The sequence below is a fragment of the Anomaloglossus baeobatrachus genome, chromosome 4 (assembly GCF_048569485.1).
Source record: "Anomaloglossus baeobatrachus isolate aAnoBae1 chromosome 4, aAnoBae1.hap1, whole genome shotgun sequence".
Lineage (NCBI taxonomy): Eukaryota > Metazoa > Chordata > Amphibia > Anura > Aromobatidae > Anomaloglossus > Anomaloglossus baeobatrachus.
In genome coordinates this window covers 626,332,966-626,355,322 of record NC_134356.1, presented here as the reverse complement: position 1 = coordinate 626,355,322, position 22,357 = coordinate 626,332,966, and the positions used below count along the sequence as shown (strand labels likewise).

The 22,357-nt window shown below is 42.1% G+C and overlaps 1 protein-coding gene across 5 annotated transcripts in view; it reads right to left on the bottom strand.

Moving 5' to 3' along the window:
- Window positions 1–7: 7 nt before the first annotated feature.
- Window positions 8–22,357, bottom strand: part of LRRC8E (leucine rich repeat containing 8 VRAC subunit E) — a 44,476-nt gene continuing 22,126 nt past the window's right edge. For 2 of the 5 annotated variants that reach the window (XM_075346331.1, XM_075346329.1), the window contains exons 2-3: window positions 8,517–8,671; window positions 8–4,681 (exon numbers count right to left, since the gene is read on the bottom strand). In XM_075346331.1, coding sequence (XP_075202446.1) covers window positions 2,408–4,681; window positions 8,517–8,654 — 2,412 coding nt within the window. In that variant the 5' untranslated portion in view covers window positions 8,655–8,671 and the 3' untranslated portion in view covers window positions 8–2,407. Of the gene's footprint in view, window positions 4,682–8,516; window positions 8,672–8,761; window positions 8,806–15,786; window positions 15,944–16,150; window positions 16,238–22,357 lie in introns of those variants that run through there. The other 3 variants (XM_075346330.1, XM_075346332.1, XM_075346333.1) reach the window with 3 other exon arrangements.

Here is a 22,357-nt window from a genome sequence, read left to right as displayed (position 1 = left end):
AAATAACTCATTTTTTAAAATATTTATTAAAAAACAAAAAAACAAAAACCTTACAGGCCATATGCCGGTCAATGTAAAACATTATATTCTAAAAAGTCGCATGTCCTTTAAAGGAGTAGCCGTGTTCATAAATCAATAGTACACGTGAAAATACGCAGCTTTCTAATACATCTGATCAGAGAAAACAGCTTCTTTCTCAGCCAGGATTGATTTTTCACTCAATTCACAGGTAAAAATCTGTCTTCAGTGAATACAGATTGTTCTATTACCGAGAAAGGAGCTAGCGGTTGGTTCTTATAAGATTCTATGTAGAAGGGAAGGAGGGAGGAGCTCTTCTCTAGCTCCTCCCTTCTCTCTACTGATTGGATTTTGTGTAGGGGAGGAAGGTGGAGCTTGTGCAAAGCTCCTCTCTACTACATAGAATCTTAAAGGAACCAACTGTCACCCCCTATCTCAATAATGTAACAGTCGGCCTTCTGAACACAGATTTTCCCCATTAATTGAACATTTTACAAAAGAATGATCAGTCCTGGCAGGAAAATAAACAGTTTTCTCGCATAAGATATATTACAAATGTTCTTGATTCATAAAAGAAAGCTTACATACTGGATAATTTCTTTAAAACGTAAAGGGGTTTCAAGAATAACAAAAATAAGATATCACCTATATAACTGCTAGATTGACGACTGGGACCGTCAGTAAATTACCAGAAAACGGTATCTGTGTCTCGCCACTCATTCTGTGCAAATGATGGAAATACGGCATCGCTCGGCTATCCTCTCAGTCCCACAGACTTTGGCCTCTGCTCAGGACCAGGTTCAGGTCATACTGATGGCCCAACCTTAAGATTTCCCATCCATAATTTATTGTAAGATTTGACCCTAGGATCCTCTTCAATACATAAGCAGGGAAAAGTGGCTTGTTAGCTAGGGTAGATGGCTTGGTACTACAGCTTAATCCTAGCAGTCAAGTATCCTAAAGGATAGGCCAACAACTATTAAAAAACAAAAAAAACAAAAATATAACAAAACCTGTTTAGATAAGGTTGTCCTTAAAAAGAAAATACATCAGCAGATTTTTGCTATATAATTTGAGAGCAGCTTGATATAGGGGCTGAGACCCCGATTCCAGGGAAATGTCACTTTATTGGGCTGTGTGTGGCTGTTTCAATAAAAATCAGTGTTTTATCATATGGAGATTATCACTACAGGACTGTTTTGGATCTCCTAATCAGCTGTTTTGTGTAATCCCGCCCCACCTCTCAATGGCAGAAAATTGCTAGTCAGTGGTGTGGGTGGGGTTATATGGAGCTCAGCACTCCAAGCACTGCAGAAAACTGCTAGTGAGTGATGTGGGCGGGGTTATATGGAGCTCAGCACTCCAAGCACTGCAGCAGAGAAAAAAAATGATTATTATCACAACTGCTGCACCCAGTAAACTAAGTGACACATTGCTGGAATTGGGGTAGCTTTCCATACATTATGCTGCTCTCAAAAGAGGTAACAAAAACCTGCTGACAAATTCCCTTTAAAGAGGACTTCTATTGTTTTATCTGTAAAATGCCACTGTTTTCCAATATCTGATGCTATTTTTCTGTCATTCCTACGCCTCTCCTTTCCTTAGATATGTTCCCATCTTCCCTGCATATAAATCTAGTCTTTATGAAGTGGGAGTGGCTCTCAAGAAAAGTTGAGGATCACGCCCACTTGGATAACAAGATCAAACTTATATACAGGGAAGAGGGGACCGTATCTCAGGAATGGAGAGGTGCAGGGACAAAAGCAAAACAATATCAGACTCCGGAATGCAGCAAAATTTACACAAGGCTAGGGGAAGAAAATAAAAAAAAATTATAATTATAAATATATATATATGTACATACATACACATTATATATAATATATATATATATATATATATATATATATATATATATATATATATATATATATATATATATATTTTATTTTTTTATTTTTATCTATGGCAGGTGAAAGCTCTCCTTTAAGTAAAACCAAGAGCACACGTCTACAGCTTTAAGAAAAAAGGGAAAAAAAAATTCTACATATCACCAACTGGCATCTCTCCATTGTTTTGGTACATATAGCATATTCCTGAGCTACGGCTGCTACTTGGTCTTGAAAGTTATTCTAAAGAATGTTCACTTTTAATAAGGCCATTATTGAGGTAAGAATACACAATGCATGCGGAGTAACGGAAGGAAGACGGGCGACATTCATCGACAGGACTCCAATGGAAAACTATTTGATCTTCTCTTCTCATGACCTGGTTATCTATTGGTACTTACTCAGACATGATTTTTTCTTTTTTTTTTTTTTGAGGGGGCATGATAAAAACATCTGTCTAGAATATAATTCTCATATTACGGTTGTGGCATCCGACCCTTCTAGGATTCCTCACTCAGCGCCTCTCTCACGTCGAGCGGCAGGGTCTCGAAAAGGGAATGCTCCACAATAAAACCAGGCTTTTTAAGACTGGTGCATGACCCAAGTTCTGGAGGCAGCATGTCAATCCTGTTCCCTTTTATATCCAGTCTTACTAGTGAGGTCAAGGATCCAATTTTGGGTGACAGACTTGTAAGTTTGTTCTGTCCCAACTTCAAAGTCTTAAGTCTGTGGCAGAAAAATAGCTCATTGGGGAGATCTTCTAAAAAGTTTCCAGTTAAAGCAAAGTACTGCAGCATCTGCAAAACTCCCACTTCTGGTGGCAACTCTCGGATCTCGTTGTAAGAGAGGTCAAGGTGGCGGAGTTTGGTGCACAGGAAAAGTGCAGGAGGCAGTATAAGGATCTTGTTGCGATTTAGGCACAGCTCTTCAAGACCCTTCAGTTTGCGGATGTGCTCAGGGATGTAGGCAATTTGGTTGTGCCACAATCGTAAAATGCTTAGTTTCCGGCAGTGCTGCAAGCTTATGATTTCCTCTATGGTGTGCAAGCTGTTCTCTTTCAAGTCCAACATCTGGAGATTGTTGAGACTGAAAACTGCATGAGGAATCCGCTCTAGGTCACATCGAATCAACTCCAAATCTTTCAATAATGAAAGCCTCTTTAAGGCGTTAAGCGTAAGGAGCTTGGTGCCGTCATTTTGGATACTCAGTTTCTGCAGATGGCTAGCCACTTCTGCGACTGTCTGAGGCACTTTGGAAATATTGCTTTTCAAGATCAGCACCTTGAGACTTTTTAACTCCCTCAAGCTTTCAAGAGAAGCATTTTTGGAGACATCTTGGGACAGGTAGCCGAACAGGTGCAGCTCCTCCAAGGCTCGAAGACTAAAAACCCAGAGTGGAATCTCTTTGACTTCATCAAACTTAATCTGAAGAACCCTAAGATTATCCCGGAGGTAAGTCAGCGACGCATGTTGGACTTTAGCTGGGCAGTTATACAAAGACAACTCTTCTAACCTGACCAATTTGGACACCAGTGGAGGGATGACTACATCATTGAGCAGTTCCAGTTTAAGAGACTCCATCTCAGTCACCTCAAAAACGGTATCTGGCAACCCCGGCAGCTTGAAGAGATGAAGTTCCAGTCGGCCTTCCGGCGTATGCTGAAGTTTCTGCCTGAGTTTATCTGCTGGCCATTCATGGTTGAGATTAAGTTGCCTCAGACGACTTTCACTAACTTCTGACAAGAAGACCGCAAATCGTTTAGAATAGAGGGAATCGTATTGATCCACTAAATGAAGAACAAACGCAAAGTCGTTTTTCACGTCAGGGATATCCCCAATCCCGGTTTCTTCTCGCACTGTTCTGAATGAGTACTCCTTCAAGGGACGACGAAAAAGCCAATAGAGTGTATAAAAGCAGGTTAATCCATAGGCGCTCAGGAAGCACAAGTAGCTAAAGGCCAGCTTGGAGAAGAGGTGGGCTTTAGTGTGGTTGCAGCAAAAACTGTTGTATCCAGTCATGTCCTCTGTGTGCACGCTACATGGGACGATAAAGTGGATTTGTCCCACCAAGGCAGCATTGTATGTGGTTATTAGAACAAATTTGCAGACTTTTAATATGGTTTGACGCATGTACATGGAATAGAGAATATCTCCTTCCTCCACATGGTGCCGGAATTTCTTCACCTTTTCGAATAAGGCCTTGGCTTGTTCACCTTCTTTTTTATCCAGGACACTTGCTGAAGGGGTGTCCGCCACAAGTTTCTCAGGAACCGGAAGATCGGCAGTTGCTGGACTCGTTTCATCAAAATTGATCTTTGAAAGGTCTCGGTCAGCAGGTTTTTCTTGCGTTGTCTCCCCCGAAACCTCAGAGAGAGCACGAGTTGTCCATGGAGAATCAAAACACTTGCCCAAGATGGAGATGAAGTGTTCAATTTTGGAGCTTGTGCCGGGGAACTTGAACCAGAAATTTCCACAAATGATGAAGATGAGTGTGTGAATGACCACAAGGTATGGGAAGTACTTGGCATACCAATGCAATGCCGTTTCATAGCACATTTGGTTAATGAAGCTGTACTGCTGAAGGTCCAAGTTATTACGGAGACCGCTCATCTCACGCGGGGCACTGGAAGAAGCTGGAGAAGGAGTGGCAATGGCCTGCTCTTCTTCGCTAGCATTTACGACTTGAGAGTTTTTTGAGTACTCTTTGCAGGTGATCTGAGAAACATAGTCGGCAGAGGTGTGGTTCGGCAGACAGATGATCTTATCCTGAGTTATCTGGGGAGGAACAGAAAAATCACATGAAGTCGGAAGGATTTTTTTTAATAAATCAGATTAACGAAAGGAGAGAAAACAATTCTGAAGAATGGTCAGGCGTTATTGAGGAGAGTGCACAGGTTAATGCATAGGAGATGAAGAATGAACTCTTAAAAGGTTCACACACACGAAGGAAGATCAATGTGAGAAAAGTCATAATGCAGCAGAAAATGGGAACATCGCCATTTTTACAAGGCCCATTAGTGGAGTCTGACTTGAGATGCGTTCGCCCCAAAGGAATGGTTGTAATGTAACCAATTACTCCAATCATCACTGATTCAGAGTATATCTAGGCTAATTACAACAGAGTTTTTTTACTCCCTCTCCATACAGAATATTTTTAGAGGCACTGTCTGTTGCCAACACTGTTAAAAAGCACTCAGAATTTTTCCCAGACACCAACGTTGCTCCTGATTTGATGTCGAGGGATCATTCACTATATTATTGCAGATGGGCTGGTGGTATTGCCCCGCATTACCCCCTTCGCTTCCAAAACCATATATTGGAATGAACCTACAAGTACATAGGAAACCTGAGATACTGTAGGACAGGGCAGGGAAACATTTCGAACCATACCCAGTCAGTCATTACCCAACGCACCATTGTGCCGAAATCCATGATTTAATCTTATGAAAACTAGGCTCCCAAGTCCACTGGTGGGCACATCAACATCAGCTCATCCTCACTTCTCCCCACCAGCGCTGTCCTTGTGTCTTCATTAGTGTTGAGCGGACCCAGATGTCGCCCTCTCACAGATCGATGGCCCCCACTCTCAGATCGATGGCCCCCACTCTCAGATCGATGGCCCCCACTCTCAGATCGATGGCCCCCACTCTCAGATCGATGGCCACCACTCTCAGATAGCCCCCTCTCTCTCTCTCAGATAGCCCCCTCTCTCTCTCTCAGATAGCCCCCTCTCTCTCTCTCAGATAGCCCCCTCTCTCTCTCTCAGATAGCCCCCTCTCTCTCTCTCAGATAGCCCCCTCTCTCTCTCTCAGATAGCCCCCTCTCTCTCTCTCAGATAGCCCCCTCTCTCTCTCTCAGATAGCCCCCTCTCTCTCTCTCAGATAGCCCCCTCTCTCTCTCTCAGATAGCCCCCTCTCTCTCTCTCAGATAGCCCCCCTTCTCTCTCTCAGATAGCCCCCCCTCTCTCTCTCAGATAGCCCCCCCTCTCTCTCTCAGATAGCCCCCCCTCTCTCTCTCAGATAGCCCCCCCTCTCTCTCTCAGATAGCCCCCCCTCTCTCTCTCAGATAGCCCCCCCTCTCTCTCTCAGATAGCCCCCCCTCTCTCTCTCAGATAGCCCCCCCTCTCTCTCTCAGATAGCCCCCCCTCTCTCTCTCAGATAGCCCCCCCTCTCTCTCTCAGATAGCCCCCCCTCTCTCTCTCAGATAGCCCCCCCTCTCTCTCTCAGATAGCCCCCCCTCTCTCTCTCAGATAGCCCCCCCTCTCTCTCTCAGATAGCCCCCCCTCTCTCTCTCAGATAGCCCCCTCTCTCTCTCTCAGATAGCCCCCTCTCTCTCTCTCAGATAGCCCCCTCTCTCTCTCTCAGATAGCCCCCTCTCTCTCTCTCAGATAGCCCCCTCTCTCTCTCTCAGATAGCCCCCTCTCTCGGATATCGATCAGATCTCGGACTTCCATGTCAACCCGACACTGATCCGCCGGACCCGGATTATTACCAATCCGCTCAACTCTAGTCTTTATTGATGGTGATTAGCAGCAGGGATCTTGTCTTCACTGTCCAAGAAATCGGGAAAGGGCAGGGGAAGGCGCCAGTCGGAAAAAGCAAAAAAGGAGCCAAAGACTGCAAGTGCACAGATACTTCTACCAGTGCACTTGTAGGCCTAATTTGCATACGAGTAAAACATGAATTACGGAAAATGCCTGAATAGGTATAGTTGAAAGTATATTTCCTGCTATATCCTGTACTACATCAAGTCTCTTAAATTGAACTCGTCATGCAGGTTTTTTTTTTGTTTTTTGTTTTTTTTTTTATATTAAACCGCCCCCTTAATGTGTTTTAAATTATGCAATGTGCATAACTAACATGGTTTTCAGTCATAGAGGTGAAGCATTTGCCGGGATCAGTCACTGTCACTCAGGTTCAGACAATTATTTTTTGAACTTAGTCACCCCCCCACCTCCCCCCAACACACATTGTAATTGATTACACCATAGGTCCATCAACATCCCCTCTCTGCTGAGCTCCTCCCCGGAGTTCAACATTGGTGAAATAGTCGTGAAGGTCCGATGCTGATTTCATGATCATGTGACTGTAATTGGTGGAGCTCAGCAGAGAAGTGATGGTAAAGTACCTGCGGTGTAATCTGGGGACGTGCCCAAGTTAAAAAACAATTGTACCTCAACTTGAGTGACAGTGACTGATCCCAGCAAAAGCTCCGCCCCTATGACTTTTTTTTTTTTTTAACCATGTTAGGTTAGTGATGCACATTGCACCATTTAAAAAAGCTCACTGGGGGCGGTTTAATATCAAAAAACAACATGACAGGTTCCCTTTAAGCACATTGTGACAGGACAGGTAACCCATTTAAATATCAAGACATTAAACAACTTTCCACGACAGGGATACAAGCGTCTAAATCTTTGTTGTCGCTCCATTTTGAAGCTCAGAATTGATGCAAAGTTCCACAATGCGCCACACTCTATTCAAACACAGGGAACAGGCTATAAAGTTTCAGCTGCTTGTTCTGCATTGGGGTTAGAAAAAGAGGATATGAGGAATGGTGCCATAAGTGACAGATCAAAATGTGTCACTGCCATCTCCTATACAGTCACTAGTAATCCCAGAGGAAGGCTACAGGAACTTTTCTTCTATCACCCCCTATTATCAATCTCAGAAGATATGTGATGCTTCAGAGTTGGAAAGAGGGGAGGGGTGGTTGTGCAAATAAAGGAGTAAGAAGATGTAAAGCTAAAAGATCCAGTCGCCCCCTGCCACTAATTATGACATTTGTCAGCTGTCTGTTTTATGGACATTTGAAGAATCCAAAACGTGCTGGATCTTTGGTGGCAACTCACTTTGCCACCACTAGGTGGAGCTAAATTCACAATGTTTTCTTACAAGTGCAGAGTAGGAGTATGCAGTATGCTCCCGAGCTCCCTCTAGTGGTGGCTGCATAACAACTTCTTACATAATTCTATGTCTAAGCAAGGGGTTTGACGTTCTGTTACCTGAAAATGGAGCTTTAACCACTATGAAAATAGATCATAAAAGTAAAATCAGGTTAATATTAGATGAAAAATTAAATTTTAAGTTTTCATAAAAACAAGTGCCCATTCAATTACTCATGTCCAATGTTTTATCAAACATGAGTCTGAGTTTGTGACTCCCTGTGTAGAATAGTCAAAAGGGCTCACGAAGAATGGCAAATATATTTTGATTTTTATCAGCGCGTTTTCAGCACTTTGGGAGGCCAGTTCCAGGATGCATCCACTACCAGCCACCACATGGATGTAATCAACATAAAGAAGCCTGCCCCCGTGACATGTAAGAAAATCGGACATCCAAACAGCAGAAGTGGACACACACTAAATATTTTTATGCAGGTTGATACTTTTAAAAGTGAATTTCATGCGATACAATTGGTTACTTTGAGAAAGAGAAGAATCTCTAAAGAGGTTCTGCAGCAGCTATAGTGTAAGGTACACTGTAGGGTGCAATGCCCCGAGCTGCTGCAGAACAGCTTCACAAGGAGTAAAGTTGATCTTCAGGTTCGTGCTATAAAGAACTTCATAGAAAGAAGAAATATTAAAATGTAGTGTCCAACGATGGCCTACCTGCAGGGTGCAGCCGAAGACCCCGATCATGAGCATGGCAACCGTGATGTATTCGGCCAGGACATCCCACCAGGGTTTGAGTACTTTGAAGGCCGGCTGCTGCTCCGTGAACTGCTTGAACTCTGCTACAGGAATCATGGTGACTACGGCTCACACTGCAGAGAAACAGGAAAGTATAGTATGAATTCCCATAGTGTCCTCTGTAACCCCCCCCCCAGCCTGTCCACACTAGTGATACAACCGACCCACAGTCTTATGTATGGTGCTGTGCAGCACGCAGGCGCTCCGCAGCTCCCCCACCATTACAGCACCAAGTACAGCTCATGTTATCTGTGTGATGGCACCCGCCCTTATCAGTCCCCACAGACCCCTCCACCCAATATATGTAGGGGTTAGGAACCTCCAGAATCGGAACAGTAGGATGCTTTACAAGGGGGCTGCCATGGTGAAAAAGACTTGACAGACATGAGATTATATTATAATATATTCATTACTATCTGCACTTATCCAAAATATTTTTTCTCTCTCTCTCTAGTGGAAAGGAAACCATCACATGTACAGTATATATATATATCTGTGGTGGACCGTGAAGAAGGCACATAGTGCTGAAACATGTACATGTAGTCCCTTGCTGGAGTGCTATTAATTGATTGGAGTTCCTCATACTTTTATATGACTCAATGGATTAATAAAGAAGAAGTTTTTAAAATTCTGGTGAAATTTCATCCTTTTGCTGGATCCTAATTCTCCTACATTTCTATTTGTTTGGGCACACTCCCTGCCTGGATCCCTGCAGCAGAATAAAAGGTGAACACCAACCACTGCACATATTATATATATATATATATATATATATATATATATATATATATATATATATATATATATATATATATATATATATATATATATATATATATATATATATATATATATATATATGACACGTATATATACACACACAATGAAACACATGTCAACACACCTTACGGTAATTATATATATTACCGTAAGGTGCGTTTCTATGTGTTTCTGTGTGTAAATAAATTATATATATATATATATATATATATATATATATATATATATATATATATATATATATATATATATATATATATATATATATATATATATATATATATATATATATATATATATATATATATATATATATACACACACATATATATACACACATATATATACACACATACATACATACATACATACATACACACACACATATATATATATACACATACACACACTAGCTGTACTACCCAGCTTCGCCCGGGTTACTATCTGCTGTTAAAATAGAATGTATTAACAATAGTGTATTCTGCACACAAAACCCACAAAACAAATAGAAATGTAATTATTAAATTGTTGCCTATATTAACCAATCAGAGCTCAGATTAATTAACTGTAGCAAAATAGAAGCTAAGCTGTGATTGGTTGCTATTGGCAGCCTGATAAATCTCCAGGCAACAGAAAGCCCTCCCCCTGACAGTATATATTAGCTCAGACATACACATATAGACATGTCATGTGACTGACAGCTGCCGTATTTCCTATATGGTACATTTGTTGTTCCTGTAGTTTGGCTGCTTATTATTCAGATTTTTATTTTTGAAGGAGAATACCAGACTTGTGTGTGTTTAGGGCGATTATGTGGTGAGGTTGGTGTATGTGTGGTGAAATGTGTGCTGAGGGTGGTATATGTGTTCAACCACGTGGTAGTGTGTGGCGCATTTTGTGTGTGTGTTCATATCCCCGAGTGTGGTGAGTATCCCATGTCGGGGCCCCACCTTAGCAACTGTACGGTATATACTCTTTTGCGCTATCGCTCTCATTCTTTAAGTCCCCCTTGTTCACATCTGGCAGCTGTCAATTTGCCCCCAACACTTTTCGTTTCACTTTTTCCCCATTATGTAGATAGGGGCAAAATAGATTCGTAAATTGGAACGCGCTGGGTTAAAATTTCACCTCACAACATAGCACCCGGCGCTGCCTGGGATAGTAACTGTCTCTCTGTTTCTCTCCCAGTCTCCCCCTCTGTATATATCTGTCTCTCTCTCGCTTTGTCTGTCTGTCTCTTACCCTGTCTGTCTCTTTCCCTCTCTTTCCCTGTCTGTCTTTTTCCCTGTGTCTGACTCTGTCTCTGTCTGTCTCTTAACCTGTCTCTCTCTTTCTCTGTCTGTCTCTTTGTCTGTGTCTGACTCTGTCTGCCTCTTTCCCTGTCTGTCTGTCTCTTTCCCTGGCTGCATTGTGACATGCCAACATTTCATATAAGGGCGTGGCTGCGCATTCTTCTGTAGTTCTGGCTGCACTGTGGCTCCCAGCTCCATTCGCTTTAATGGAGGCAGGTCTTTTGGTGAATAACTAAAGCGCGGGGTTAAAATTTCCCCTCAAAACATAGCCTATGTCACTCTCGGGGTCCAGAAGTGTGTGAGTGCAAAATTTTGTGGCTGTAGCTGCAACGGTGCAGATGCCAATCCCGGACATACATACACACACATTCAGCTTTATATGTTAAATATATATATATATATATATATATATATATATATATATATATATATATATATATATATATATATATATATATATATATATATATATATATATATATATATATATATATATATATACATTATATTTCACTCATATATACACACACGTCAGCCGTATAAACTATGACACTATGTACAGTGGCTGCTTCATTCTTTGGTTTGCATATAGTACAGCTTGCACCTGTTCACACTTGCTTCATTTTGATAATATGAGCTGGTCAATTTCTTGTCTCATTGTAGTATACTGTTGGAGATTTTGTCTTCCTCCATATTTGGTGGAGCACTTCTCCTCCCATCAGCCCAAAACAGTTTTAAATTATTGCTGAATCCTTCCTCTCCTTGAAAAGAGGTTGTCCACTACTTTTACATTGATGGACTCTTCTTAGGATATGTCATCAATGTCTGATTGGCCGGGGGCTAACACGTGGCACCCCCACCGATCAACTGTTCCTGGAAATGCTCAGTTCAGGAGTAGTGATGGCCGTACCAGAACTGTAAAGTTCGGGGTCCGTACTGAACACATAGTGTTCATGCACAAGGTCCCAAACACGAGTTTTCCTCGGAAAACCGTGTTCCAGTTCGGGTCCAGGGGCTGGAAAAAAACAACCACTTAAAAAAACATTATGATTATAGTTACCGTTTCCGCGACACGTCCTGCAGACTCTATCTCCCGGCCACTTCTGCTTCCGGGTCCGAACATTAACTTCCGGGGGGTATTCACTGCACTGCTCGTTACTCGGCAGTCTTTGGCTTTTTCCGGCCTTGTTCACGTTGACGTCAGGGTTCACCCGAGTCCATGGCTCGAATGAACTTTGACTATCACTGTCAGGGTACGGTTCTACTTGCATATAACTCGTGCGAGTCTCGCATCAGTATCACCTGGCACAGTTGCACAATCTCCTGACAGGAGCGGGTCGGCTGCATGTATTTCAATGCAGCTGAGGCGCTCATGTCCGGAGAGTGTGCGGGGTGATACCGATGAGAGACTCACACAAGTCATACGCAAGTGGAACTCTGGCCTCAGCCTGCTTCTTGCTCTGTAGAGATGCTTGTATGTACACGTGATGAAGCAGAGCTGACATTGCTCTGCCTGCGGACAAAGGATTTTTTTTATAATAAAGATTGAGTCTCTAAATGTCTTTTTTGTTTTATTGCTAATAAAAAAAAAAAATTATATGTGCTGGGTTTTTTTTATGGTTTACTAGAAATTCATGATGGTCATGTCTAATTTGGCATGACTCGATGAATTTGTGGCTTAGTGCCAGCTGCTAATGCAAAGCTAGCCCTAACCCCTTTATTACTCAGCGTGCCACCGCCATCAGGGCCGCTGGATGAGCAGGGTAAAGCACCTGGAAACTGTGCCAAGAAACAATGCACCACTTGCAGGGGCGGCTGTGGTTTTTAGCGTGGGGGCCCAGAACGCTTGGGCTTTACCATGCTGAGAATCCCAGCCCCCAGCTGCCTGGCGATAAAAATATGGTGGGAGCCCACACATTTCTTTTTAAAAAAATTGTTTTTTAAATTAAAAAATTAATGGGCTTCCTGTATTTTGATTGCCAGCCAAGCATTTGGCGGTGGTAGCCTGTAGCCATCTGCTTTATCTGCGCTGAGAATCAAAAATACCACGGAGCGCTACGTAATTTTTTTAAATTTATTTATTTTTAAACTACTTTATGTGTGAGGGACCCAACAGAATCACAGACGCTGTCACAGTATGGGCGTCTGATTGGATGCTGGAGTAACCTGAAATCAGCCCATACATTTTGCGAAGAAAAAGCGTGGTATGGCCCAAGCGTTCTGGGCGCCCCCTGCTAAAAACCACAGTCTGCCACTGGATGGCGCATTTCCAGGCGCTTTACCCGGCACGTCCAGCGGCCCTGGGGTAATAAAGGGGTTAATACCAGCTTTGTATTCTCAGCTGGTACTGAGATTTCATGGTGTCACGCCAAATTAGACATGGCCTCCATGAATTTCTTGTAAACAGTAAAAAAAAAAAAACAAAAAACACAAAAACACATAGAAAAACATTTTTTCTTCGAAACAAAAAAAAAACAAAAACAAAAAACAGGGAGAGCAATGTCAGCTCTGCTTCATCGCTTTGTACAGACAAGCATCTATATAGAACGAGAAGCAGGCTGACACTGACGGTCAGACCTCAATCAATGGCTTAGCCATGGACTCGGGTGAACCCTGGCGTCACTGGGAACATGGCCGAAAAAAGCCGAAGACTGCTGAGTGACGAGTAGTGCACTGACGTAGTGCACTGCAGGAAGCTAATAATTGGACCCGGAAACAGAAGCGGCCGGGATATAGCGGGTCTGCAGGACGCATCGTAGGACTGGTAAGTATAATGACGATGTTTTTATTAACTTTATTTTTTATTTTACAACCCCCCCCCCCCTCCCATAACTGTAAAGTCCAAGCTTGGGGTTCGGACGCAAGTTCGCATTATCTCCGGCCTCAAACTGTACAAAAAGCTCGGGCTAGTCCCCTGATCCCGAACATGGGGGGGGTTCGCCCATCGCTATTAAGGAGCTGCACATCCACCGCACATTCAAATCAATAGGAGGCAGATGGGCAGTACCCGGGCATGGCTGCTATTAGAAGAAGGGGCAGCCCCAGAACTGAGCATTTCCGGGCTCCTGCCACTGCCACCTAGTTTTCCCCTCTCCATACTCTAACTTGCAATCCACTGGCGCTGGGAGAGGAGCTGCAGTGATGTCTCAATTAGACAGCACACCATGGAGGGGAATACCTGCTCTCCATTCACTTTAGCTCACAAAAGTAGAGCTGCAGCTACATGGAGGCCATCACACAGCAGAGCTGAGGTGTGTTGACTTGAATCACGCTCTGATGAGGTAAAACACTTGTTACAGAGCTCTGCACAATGTTTTTCTGTCTGCTCCCTTCCCTGCACTTCACTCCTCCTCTACATACAAAATCATGGGCTCTGTCACATGAATCTTGCCGTCTCCGATGAGAAAGATGGACTTGAGCTGCTTTTTCAGTGAATGACAAGTTCAGAGGCGAGGGAGGGTAAGAAGTATCTGATAAGTAAGAACGGAAGCTGATTTATCTGATAAGATACATTACGGTTTCTTTTAGCCGCCGTATTATTAGAATATGTAAATGTTTCTTGAAAGTACAGTTCATTTTTAAAGCATCACCGTTCTACATATATTATGACTGGTCTTCTAATGTGGCCAAAGGGGGCCCAAAACAGGCCTAGTGCCAGAGCATTGTGTGACTGCAAGCCAGTTACTACCCACATCTGAGACATACAAGTCTGAAAATGCATCACATTGCTGCTATGGGTCTCGGAAATTAACTGCTCCATCTCCAAAAACCTCTTGGGTTAGCGCAGTACACAGAGTAATCCATACGTCTGTATGCAATGGGTTCTCCTAGACAGAATTTATTTTTTTTAAAAGGACTGTTAGGGCAAAATGACTATTCAAACCAAGCCCAGACACATGGTGCACCCTTGGTGTAGCCAAACAGTTCAGAGCACCTTCCCACCTACTTGTTTCCCATGTTTCTGGGATTCCTTCTGTCTTCTGTAAAGCCAAAGTTGTCAATAATGGAAGAGGGGGAAGAAATGGAGGCAGAGAAGGTGGTGCACTGAACCGTATAGCTACACCAAGGTTCTTGTGCTTAGTTTGAACAGTCTTTGTGCTGGCAGACTGCCTTTAACTTGGTTTAGGCAAATAAAAAAACAAACAAAAAAACACAAACACAAAACTGCATAAACAACAGCTATGTTAAAATCTGTCAACAGAAAATGACTGGTTACTGCAAGGGGGCACCAAGCACATGTATTTGGTTTGAACCAACAATCCAGTACACCTTCACATCTACTTCATTTTTATTTATCTCAACTCTCACCTTCCATAATTGTCAGAAAAGGGCCCAAATGCATGGAACATAAGTAGGTGGGAAGGTGCACTTAAAAGGGTTACCCGGGACTTTAAAAATCGAGTAACTACTAGAACTATCTAGGACTTTAACATTGATGACCCATTTTAGGAGTATTGGTCATCAAGGTCTAATCGGTGGGGGTCCGACAACTGACATCCGCTCTGTTACCGATGCCACCATCAGCTGTAACTACTCGATTACGAAGCTGCACAGCACACTTCCGTCCGACAGAATGTTTGCCACGACCGTATATCGCGCAACCACTCCATATTTATTCGAATAGTAGGTGGATATGCAGCACCCATTGTGGCCGCTATAGAGTTGACAGAGCTGTGCAAATCCGCAACGGAGTAGTTCCGGCAGCACTGGGAAGAGCTACCGGTTGTCGAACCCCCACTGATCAAACCTTGATGACCAATACTTCTAATATAGGTCATCAATGTTAAAGTTCTAGACAACCCATTTAAAATCTTTGGCCACACCAAAGTGCATCAACCTGAGCTAACCGAAATGTTTCGCAAGTATATAGGGCACCAATGGCCAAAGCAAAGCATCCTAATCTATGGTGGAAAAGTTAAAAAGGGAACAGAAGGTTAGGATGAGAACAAAGAAAAAGGAGCATAATCGTGATTTAAGTTAGTTATTCCCTTTAAAGCACCACTCCAGTGTGTGTCCCCCCCCCCCCCCTCGCTGCTATAGTGGTGTGTCCTTGCCCTCTGGTATCTACACCTTCAATCATCGCCTCTCCAGTTGGTCTCTCGCACTTTGTCACCTACCAGCAGCTCCAGTGTTTCATCGAGGGGTGCCGTAGGTGACTTCGATGCAAGTCTGAGAGCCTCGTTCTGGCTCTCATAGATTCTCATTGAAAGTTTGTGATGTAACTTCTGACTTCCAGCCAGTGAGAAGATGTGGTCAAAAGGAGATCCCATGGGCCTGAAGTGATGCAGAACAAAAAGGGAAAACATGGAAGGGTGCGTACAAGACTAGGGACTTCGATGAAAAGCCCCACTCCAGGACAAAAAAAAAAAAACAAAAAAAACACCACCATCACACACAACACAACATTGCTGGAGTGGTGCTTTGAACCAGCATCTGATAGGCCAGAAATTGTGACAAACTGCCACCTATGGGTTTCCATACCATATGAAGTGCATTTCACTACTTCTCGTAGCTTGGAAAATTGGATCATCCGACCATGAAGGGCATTGTGCAATCAGATCTTCACACCTAAAAACAGAGGCCTCGATTCATCATTTTAATTTGTTTTTAGTCATTTTCCTTTTTTGTTTTGGGCTATTAGTTCATTTTTATGAATTTGGCACAAAAATAAAGTGAGCACTCAATTAAAAACAAGGCCAAAAATGGGATATTTTTTTCCAGGATATCATATATAAAAGTAGACTATAAATAGAATAATGAATTGAAAGAAAAAAATAACCCACACAAAACAAAAAAAAAAAAGCACAAAACAAAAACAGGTGTAAAGGCGATGAGGAATCAGGGCCTGTCTCTTCCAGTAACCAAACATCTCTAATAAGGAATCAACACGAAAGAAAATTATGGGCAAAGAAATGTTAGGTTTGATTTTATGACGAATGTTTCTAGAAAAGAAGGAAATCATAAAAATAGTTAATGGACCCCAGTTGGCTTGCACGCATCCTTACAGAGTGACTCAGGATAACAAACAGGACGCGAGGCGTAAAGGAAAAGTGCCACCTCCAGGAAGAACCTCAACAGATCCACAGAGACCTATAATCACTCTCCATCCAACCTCGTAGGCCAAGACTCTACAGTCTTCTGCTCTTGGGGGCACTGCTGATCATTGTACACTGGTTACTATTTAGGTGCCCCAAACTTTTACGGCAATGTCATCAATGGTGCTAAAGTTGGATCCAAGCAAAAAAATGTAAACACCTACAACTCTTTACCATCATTCAGGAACTTTTATTCCGGTAATGTTCAGGCAGAGAATATTCCTCCCTCGTGATCAAGAACAATGGAGGATTAACATTCTTCTGGTGCATTTCTTTACTAAAACCTGGAGCAGCAGCCAAGGATTAGTTGCTTCTAGGGCGAGGAGACTAAAGCTGTGCTCCTTCCTACAGCACGTGGGAACGATGAGCTACTGTGCTTCTAGGGTGTAGATCAGGTTACCACCTCAGCTCCTGGGTTTTCCGACTATGAACAGGCCATTTCTCCTTCAGTAATGTTAAATATTTATATCTTCACAGTGAAAAAGGAAATCTTGGAAATCCAGGGTTGGAACTTCAGTATAAAGACTGGTGGTCTCTTCTGAAACATTGGGACCACCATTGGACAACCCTTTCACTAGATGTTCCTCCATTTATTTTTAATTAATTTAACCTGACTACACCTCCAATTGATGTTTATCCATTGATCCTCAGACAGTTACTTTTTCTTCTGTGTCCCTCTCTTCCAAAGATTTGCCCCCCCACCCCCTCTCCAGTAATAAAGATGCAAGGTTTCCCTTCAACTAGCTGGGTGTAGACTGTAGAACTTCTCTGTGGGCGTTTGCTTTTTCTCCTGCATGAAGTTGGCCAATCAAGAGATGGTCATTTCATAGAGGGGAAAAAGGAAACTCCCACAGAGCAGTTCACAGCTGTAGTCTGGCTCGGCGTGTTACAGAATCAGTGGAGCAGCATCATTAGGCTATGTGCGCACAGTGCGTTTTTCGCGGCGTTTTTCGGGTGCATTTTTGGCCTCAAAACTGCAGGACTTTGCTTCCCCAGCAAAGTCTATGAGTTTTCATTTTTGCTGTCCGCACACATCGGTTTTTTTTCGACGCAGGTGCGTTTTTGTGCGATTTTAGCGGCCAAAAACGCACAAAAACGCAGCATCAAAAAGACGCAGTGTGCGAACCTAGCCTATGAGTTTTCATTTTTGCTGTTCGCACACATCTGTTTTTTTTACCTGCGTTTTTGAGTTAAAAAAAAAAAATGGACATGTCAGTTCTTTCCTGCGTTTTTCTGCGTTTTCCCCCCATGCAATGCATTGGAAAAACGCAGCAAAACGCAGAGATCAAAAACGCAGCAAAACGCAGCCAAAAACGCACCAAATCGCGGCAAAAACGCATGTGTTTTTTGATGCGTTTTTTCGACGCAGGTGCGTTTTTGTGCGGTTTTAGCGGCTAAAAACGCAGCGTCAAAAAGACGCAGTGTGCGAACCTAGCCTTACACAGTCTGGCACCATTCCACCCTTTCAGTATTTTGTCAGAGCTGCCATCTACAGTGAAACGGAATGTGGCATCAGAAAATAAGACTATCTTTTAAAATTATATTTCTCAAAAAATCTGATGTAAACAAAAATAAAATATTGGCAAGTTTTTCCATATCACAATTTGTATTAAAAAAAAAAACAAAAAAAAACAAACTATCAATTAAACCCACATTGGTTACTAGGCCTCTTCTAGACTTGTACATTTTGGCTAAGAACGCACTTTGCGTTTTCACCTGCGTTTCCGCAGCGTTTTGAGAAGCACCTTTTTTCATGCCAAAAGGCATGCGTTTTGATTTTCCAGCAAAGTCAATGGAAAATGGTGATTTTTAGACCGCACTTTGCGTTTCTAAACGCTGCGTTTAATTTGCATATTTTGTGGCAAGAACCATGCGCTCAAAGAAGCAACATGTCAGTTGTTTTTGCCATTTTGGGTGCGTTTTGCTAACATTGAAGTCAATGAGAAATGGCAAAAGCCAAGTTTCCTTCAAATTCCTGCGTTTTACCTGCTTTTTATGTGCAGAAAACATGTGTTTTGGACTTCCAAAACGCATGCTTTTTGGACAGAAAAATAATGATTTGATATCTCCCTTTACACACACACATAATCCGACAATTAAATTTAAGAAAAATATGCATTTATTGCTATTTTAGCGATAAAATGTATATTACCGCTATAATTTTATGAAATATATCTATTTTCATTATTTTTCCCATTAATAAAGATTTGATCATTTTTTTTCTCTTTTTTTATTCCGTTTGACTGTTTAAACTTTATTTAGCAGTGTCTTGATGTTCAAAATGCATCTGTCAAAACACAGGTGAAAAAGCATTCAAAAAGCGCTGAAAACGCGGGAAATACGCATGCGTTTTCAGCGCTAAAGTTCTCAAAAAGGCAACTTTGGTGAAATCAATTAAGCCAAAAATGTGCATTTAGAACTGCAAGTAGGAGAACGCAAAGTGCGTTCTTAGCCTTATTCTTTCAGACGATCCACAATAAAAGCAATGGGCTGACTAAGACATTATCTTATGTATTAAAATATAAAATGAGAATGTGCAAAGGGTATTGTGAAGAGAGGGGGAGCAGGATCATGTGTGACAGCAACTATAGTGATTGGTGGATACTGTCATCAGCTGGTATAGAGGTGTTACCTGTCAGTGTAATCCTGCCCTTGATAATGAAACTGATGAAAACCCCTCTTGAAAGGAGTCCAAAATTACTCCAGTGTCCCAGTGAAAATGACAAGATTTCTAATTTTGTAATACAGGTCTAGATATACTTAGGACAAGAAAATAAAATGCATCCCCCCCAAACAAAGAAAGAACAAAATGTAGAAATACAGTTAAACACAAAAACCTAATTTAACCCTTTAGTGACGGAGCTAATTTTCACCTTAATGACCAGACCAAATTTTGCAATTCTGACCAGTGTCACTTCATGAGGTTATAACTCTGGAACGCTTCAACGGATCCCGGTGATTCTGAGATTGTTTTTTCGTCACATATTGGACTTCATGTTAGTACCAAATTTAGGACAATATTTTTTGTGTTTATTTATGAAAAAAATTGAATATTGGCAAAAATTTTGAAAATTTAGCAATTTTCAACTTTTGAATTTTTATACCGTTAAACCAGAGATTTCTGTGACACAAAATAGTTAATAAATAACATTTCCCACATGTCTACTTTACATCAGCACAATTTTGGAAACAAAATTTTTTTTCGTTAGGAAGTTAGAGGGGTTCAAAGTTTATCAGCAATTTCTCATTTTTACATCAAAATTTACAAAACCAGTTTTTTAGGGACCACATCACATTTGAAGTGACTTCAATAGGCCTAGATGACAGAAAATACCCAAAAGTGACACCATTCTAAAAACTGCACCCCCCAAAGTACTCAAAACCACATTCAAGAAGTTTATTAACCCTTCAGGTGCTTCACATGAACAAAAGCAATGTGGAATGAAAAAAAGCAAAAATTAAATTTTACCTAAAAATGTTGCTCTAACCCAAATTTATTCACTTTTAGAAGAAATAACACAACAAAATGGACCCCAAAACTTGTTCCCCACTTTCTTATGAGCGCGCCGATACCCCACATGTGGTCAGAAACCTCTGTTTGGACAAATGGGAGGGCTCGGAACAGAAGGAGCAATATTTGAATTTTGGAAAGCAAATTTGGCTGAAATAGATTGCGAGCACCATGTTGCATTTACAGGTCCGCTAAGGTACCTAAACAGAAGAAATCCCTCACAAGTGACACCATTTTGGAAACTAGACCCCTCAAGGCTTCTATCTAGGGGTATAGTGAGCATTTTGGATCCACAGGTACTTCACAGATTTTGTTAACGTTACGTTGTCATATTGAAAATTTTAATAATTTTCTCAAAAATGTTGCTTTAGCATCAATTTTCTCACTTTTTCAAGAGGTAATTCCAAAAATTTGACCTCAAGGTTTGTTAACCACTTTTTTATGAGCGCGGTGATACCTCACATGTGGTCTGAAACCTTTGTTTGGACAAATGGGAGGGCTTGGAACGAAAGGAGCAATATTTGAATTTTAGAAAGGAAATTTGGCTGAAAAAGATTGCGGGCACCATGTCGCATTTGGAGGTCCCCTAAGGTACCTAAACAGCAGAAACCCCGCACAAGTGGCCCCATTTTGGAAACTAGGCCCCTCAAGGAATTTATCTAGATGTTTGGTGAGTACCCTGAACCCCCAGGTGCTTCACAGAATTTTATAACGTTGAGCCATGAAAAAAAAAAAATAAAATTTTACCACAAAATTGTTATTTCAACCAGGTAGCTTTTTTTTTTACAAGAGTAAAAGGAAAAAATTCAGCATAACATTTATTGTGCAATTTCTCCTGAGTTTGGCGATACCTTATATGTGGTGGAAATCAACTGTTTGGGCGCATGGCAGGGCTCGGAAGGGAAGGAGTGCCATTTGACTGCAAAATTGGCTGGAATCAATAGCGGACGCCAGGTTGCATTTGGAGAGCCCCTGAGGTGCCTAAACAGTGGCGGTCCCCCACAAGTGACTTCATTCTGGAAACAAGACACCTCAAGGCTTTTATCAAGGTGTATAGTGAGCAGTTTGAATCCACGAGTACTTCACAGAATTTGATAAGCTTAGGTTGCCATATTGAAAATTTTCATTTTTTTCACAAAACTGTTGCTTTAGCATCAAATTTCTCACTTTTTCAAGAGACAACAACAAACCGTGGACCCCACAGGTTGTTATCCAATGTCTTATGAGCACAGGGATACCCCACATGTGGCCAAAAACCTCTGTTTGGATAAATGAGAGGGCTTGGAATGGAGGGAGCACCATTTGAATTCTGGAAAAGTTGAAATAAATTGCGGGCACCATGTCACATTTGCAGGGCCCCTTGGGTACCTATACATCAGAAAACCCCCACAAGTGACCCCATTTTGGAAACTGGATTTTATTCAGGAGTATAGTAAGCATTTTGAATCCACAGGTACTTCACAAAAATGTTGCTGTAGCAACAAATGTCTCACTGTTAGGCTATGTGGCCATGATCCAGCGACACGGCATCTAGTACACAGTGTCAGCCTCCTGCAGAGATGTGAGTGTTGTCCACGGGAGAACGCAGCTGCCCAAGCCCACGATTTGGGTTCAGGCCGCTGTGGAGCTCTATGCTACCTGCAGAGAACACTCATCTCCGCAGCATAAATTGACATGCTGAGGCTCGGGAAGCTGCGCCACAGGTCGGTTTATGCTGCGGAGAAAAGAAGCACATTGGGCATGGGATTTCTAAAAATCCTTCCACTGTGCTTCTACTGCACAACGCAGCGTCATGGACACAGGGAAAACACTCTGCGCCCAAAACGCTGCAAACCCTGATTGTGGGCACACAGCGTAAAATGCTACAATGGATGAATGGATAGATGTCAAACATATATAACGTCCCATTCCCCTGCATATTCTAAGCTGGCGCCCTTTAGTGCCTTTCATGTGGCACTAAAGGGTGCCTAGCCTTGTATTTAGCCCCCCAAAAAATTAATAATTAAAATAAACGACGTGGGGTCCCCCCTATTTTTGATAGCCAGCTAGGGTAAAGCAGACAGCTGTAGCCTGCAAACCACA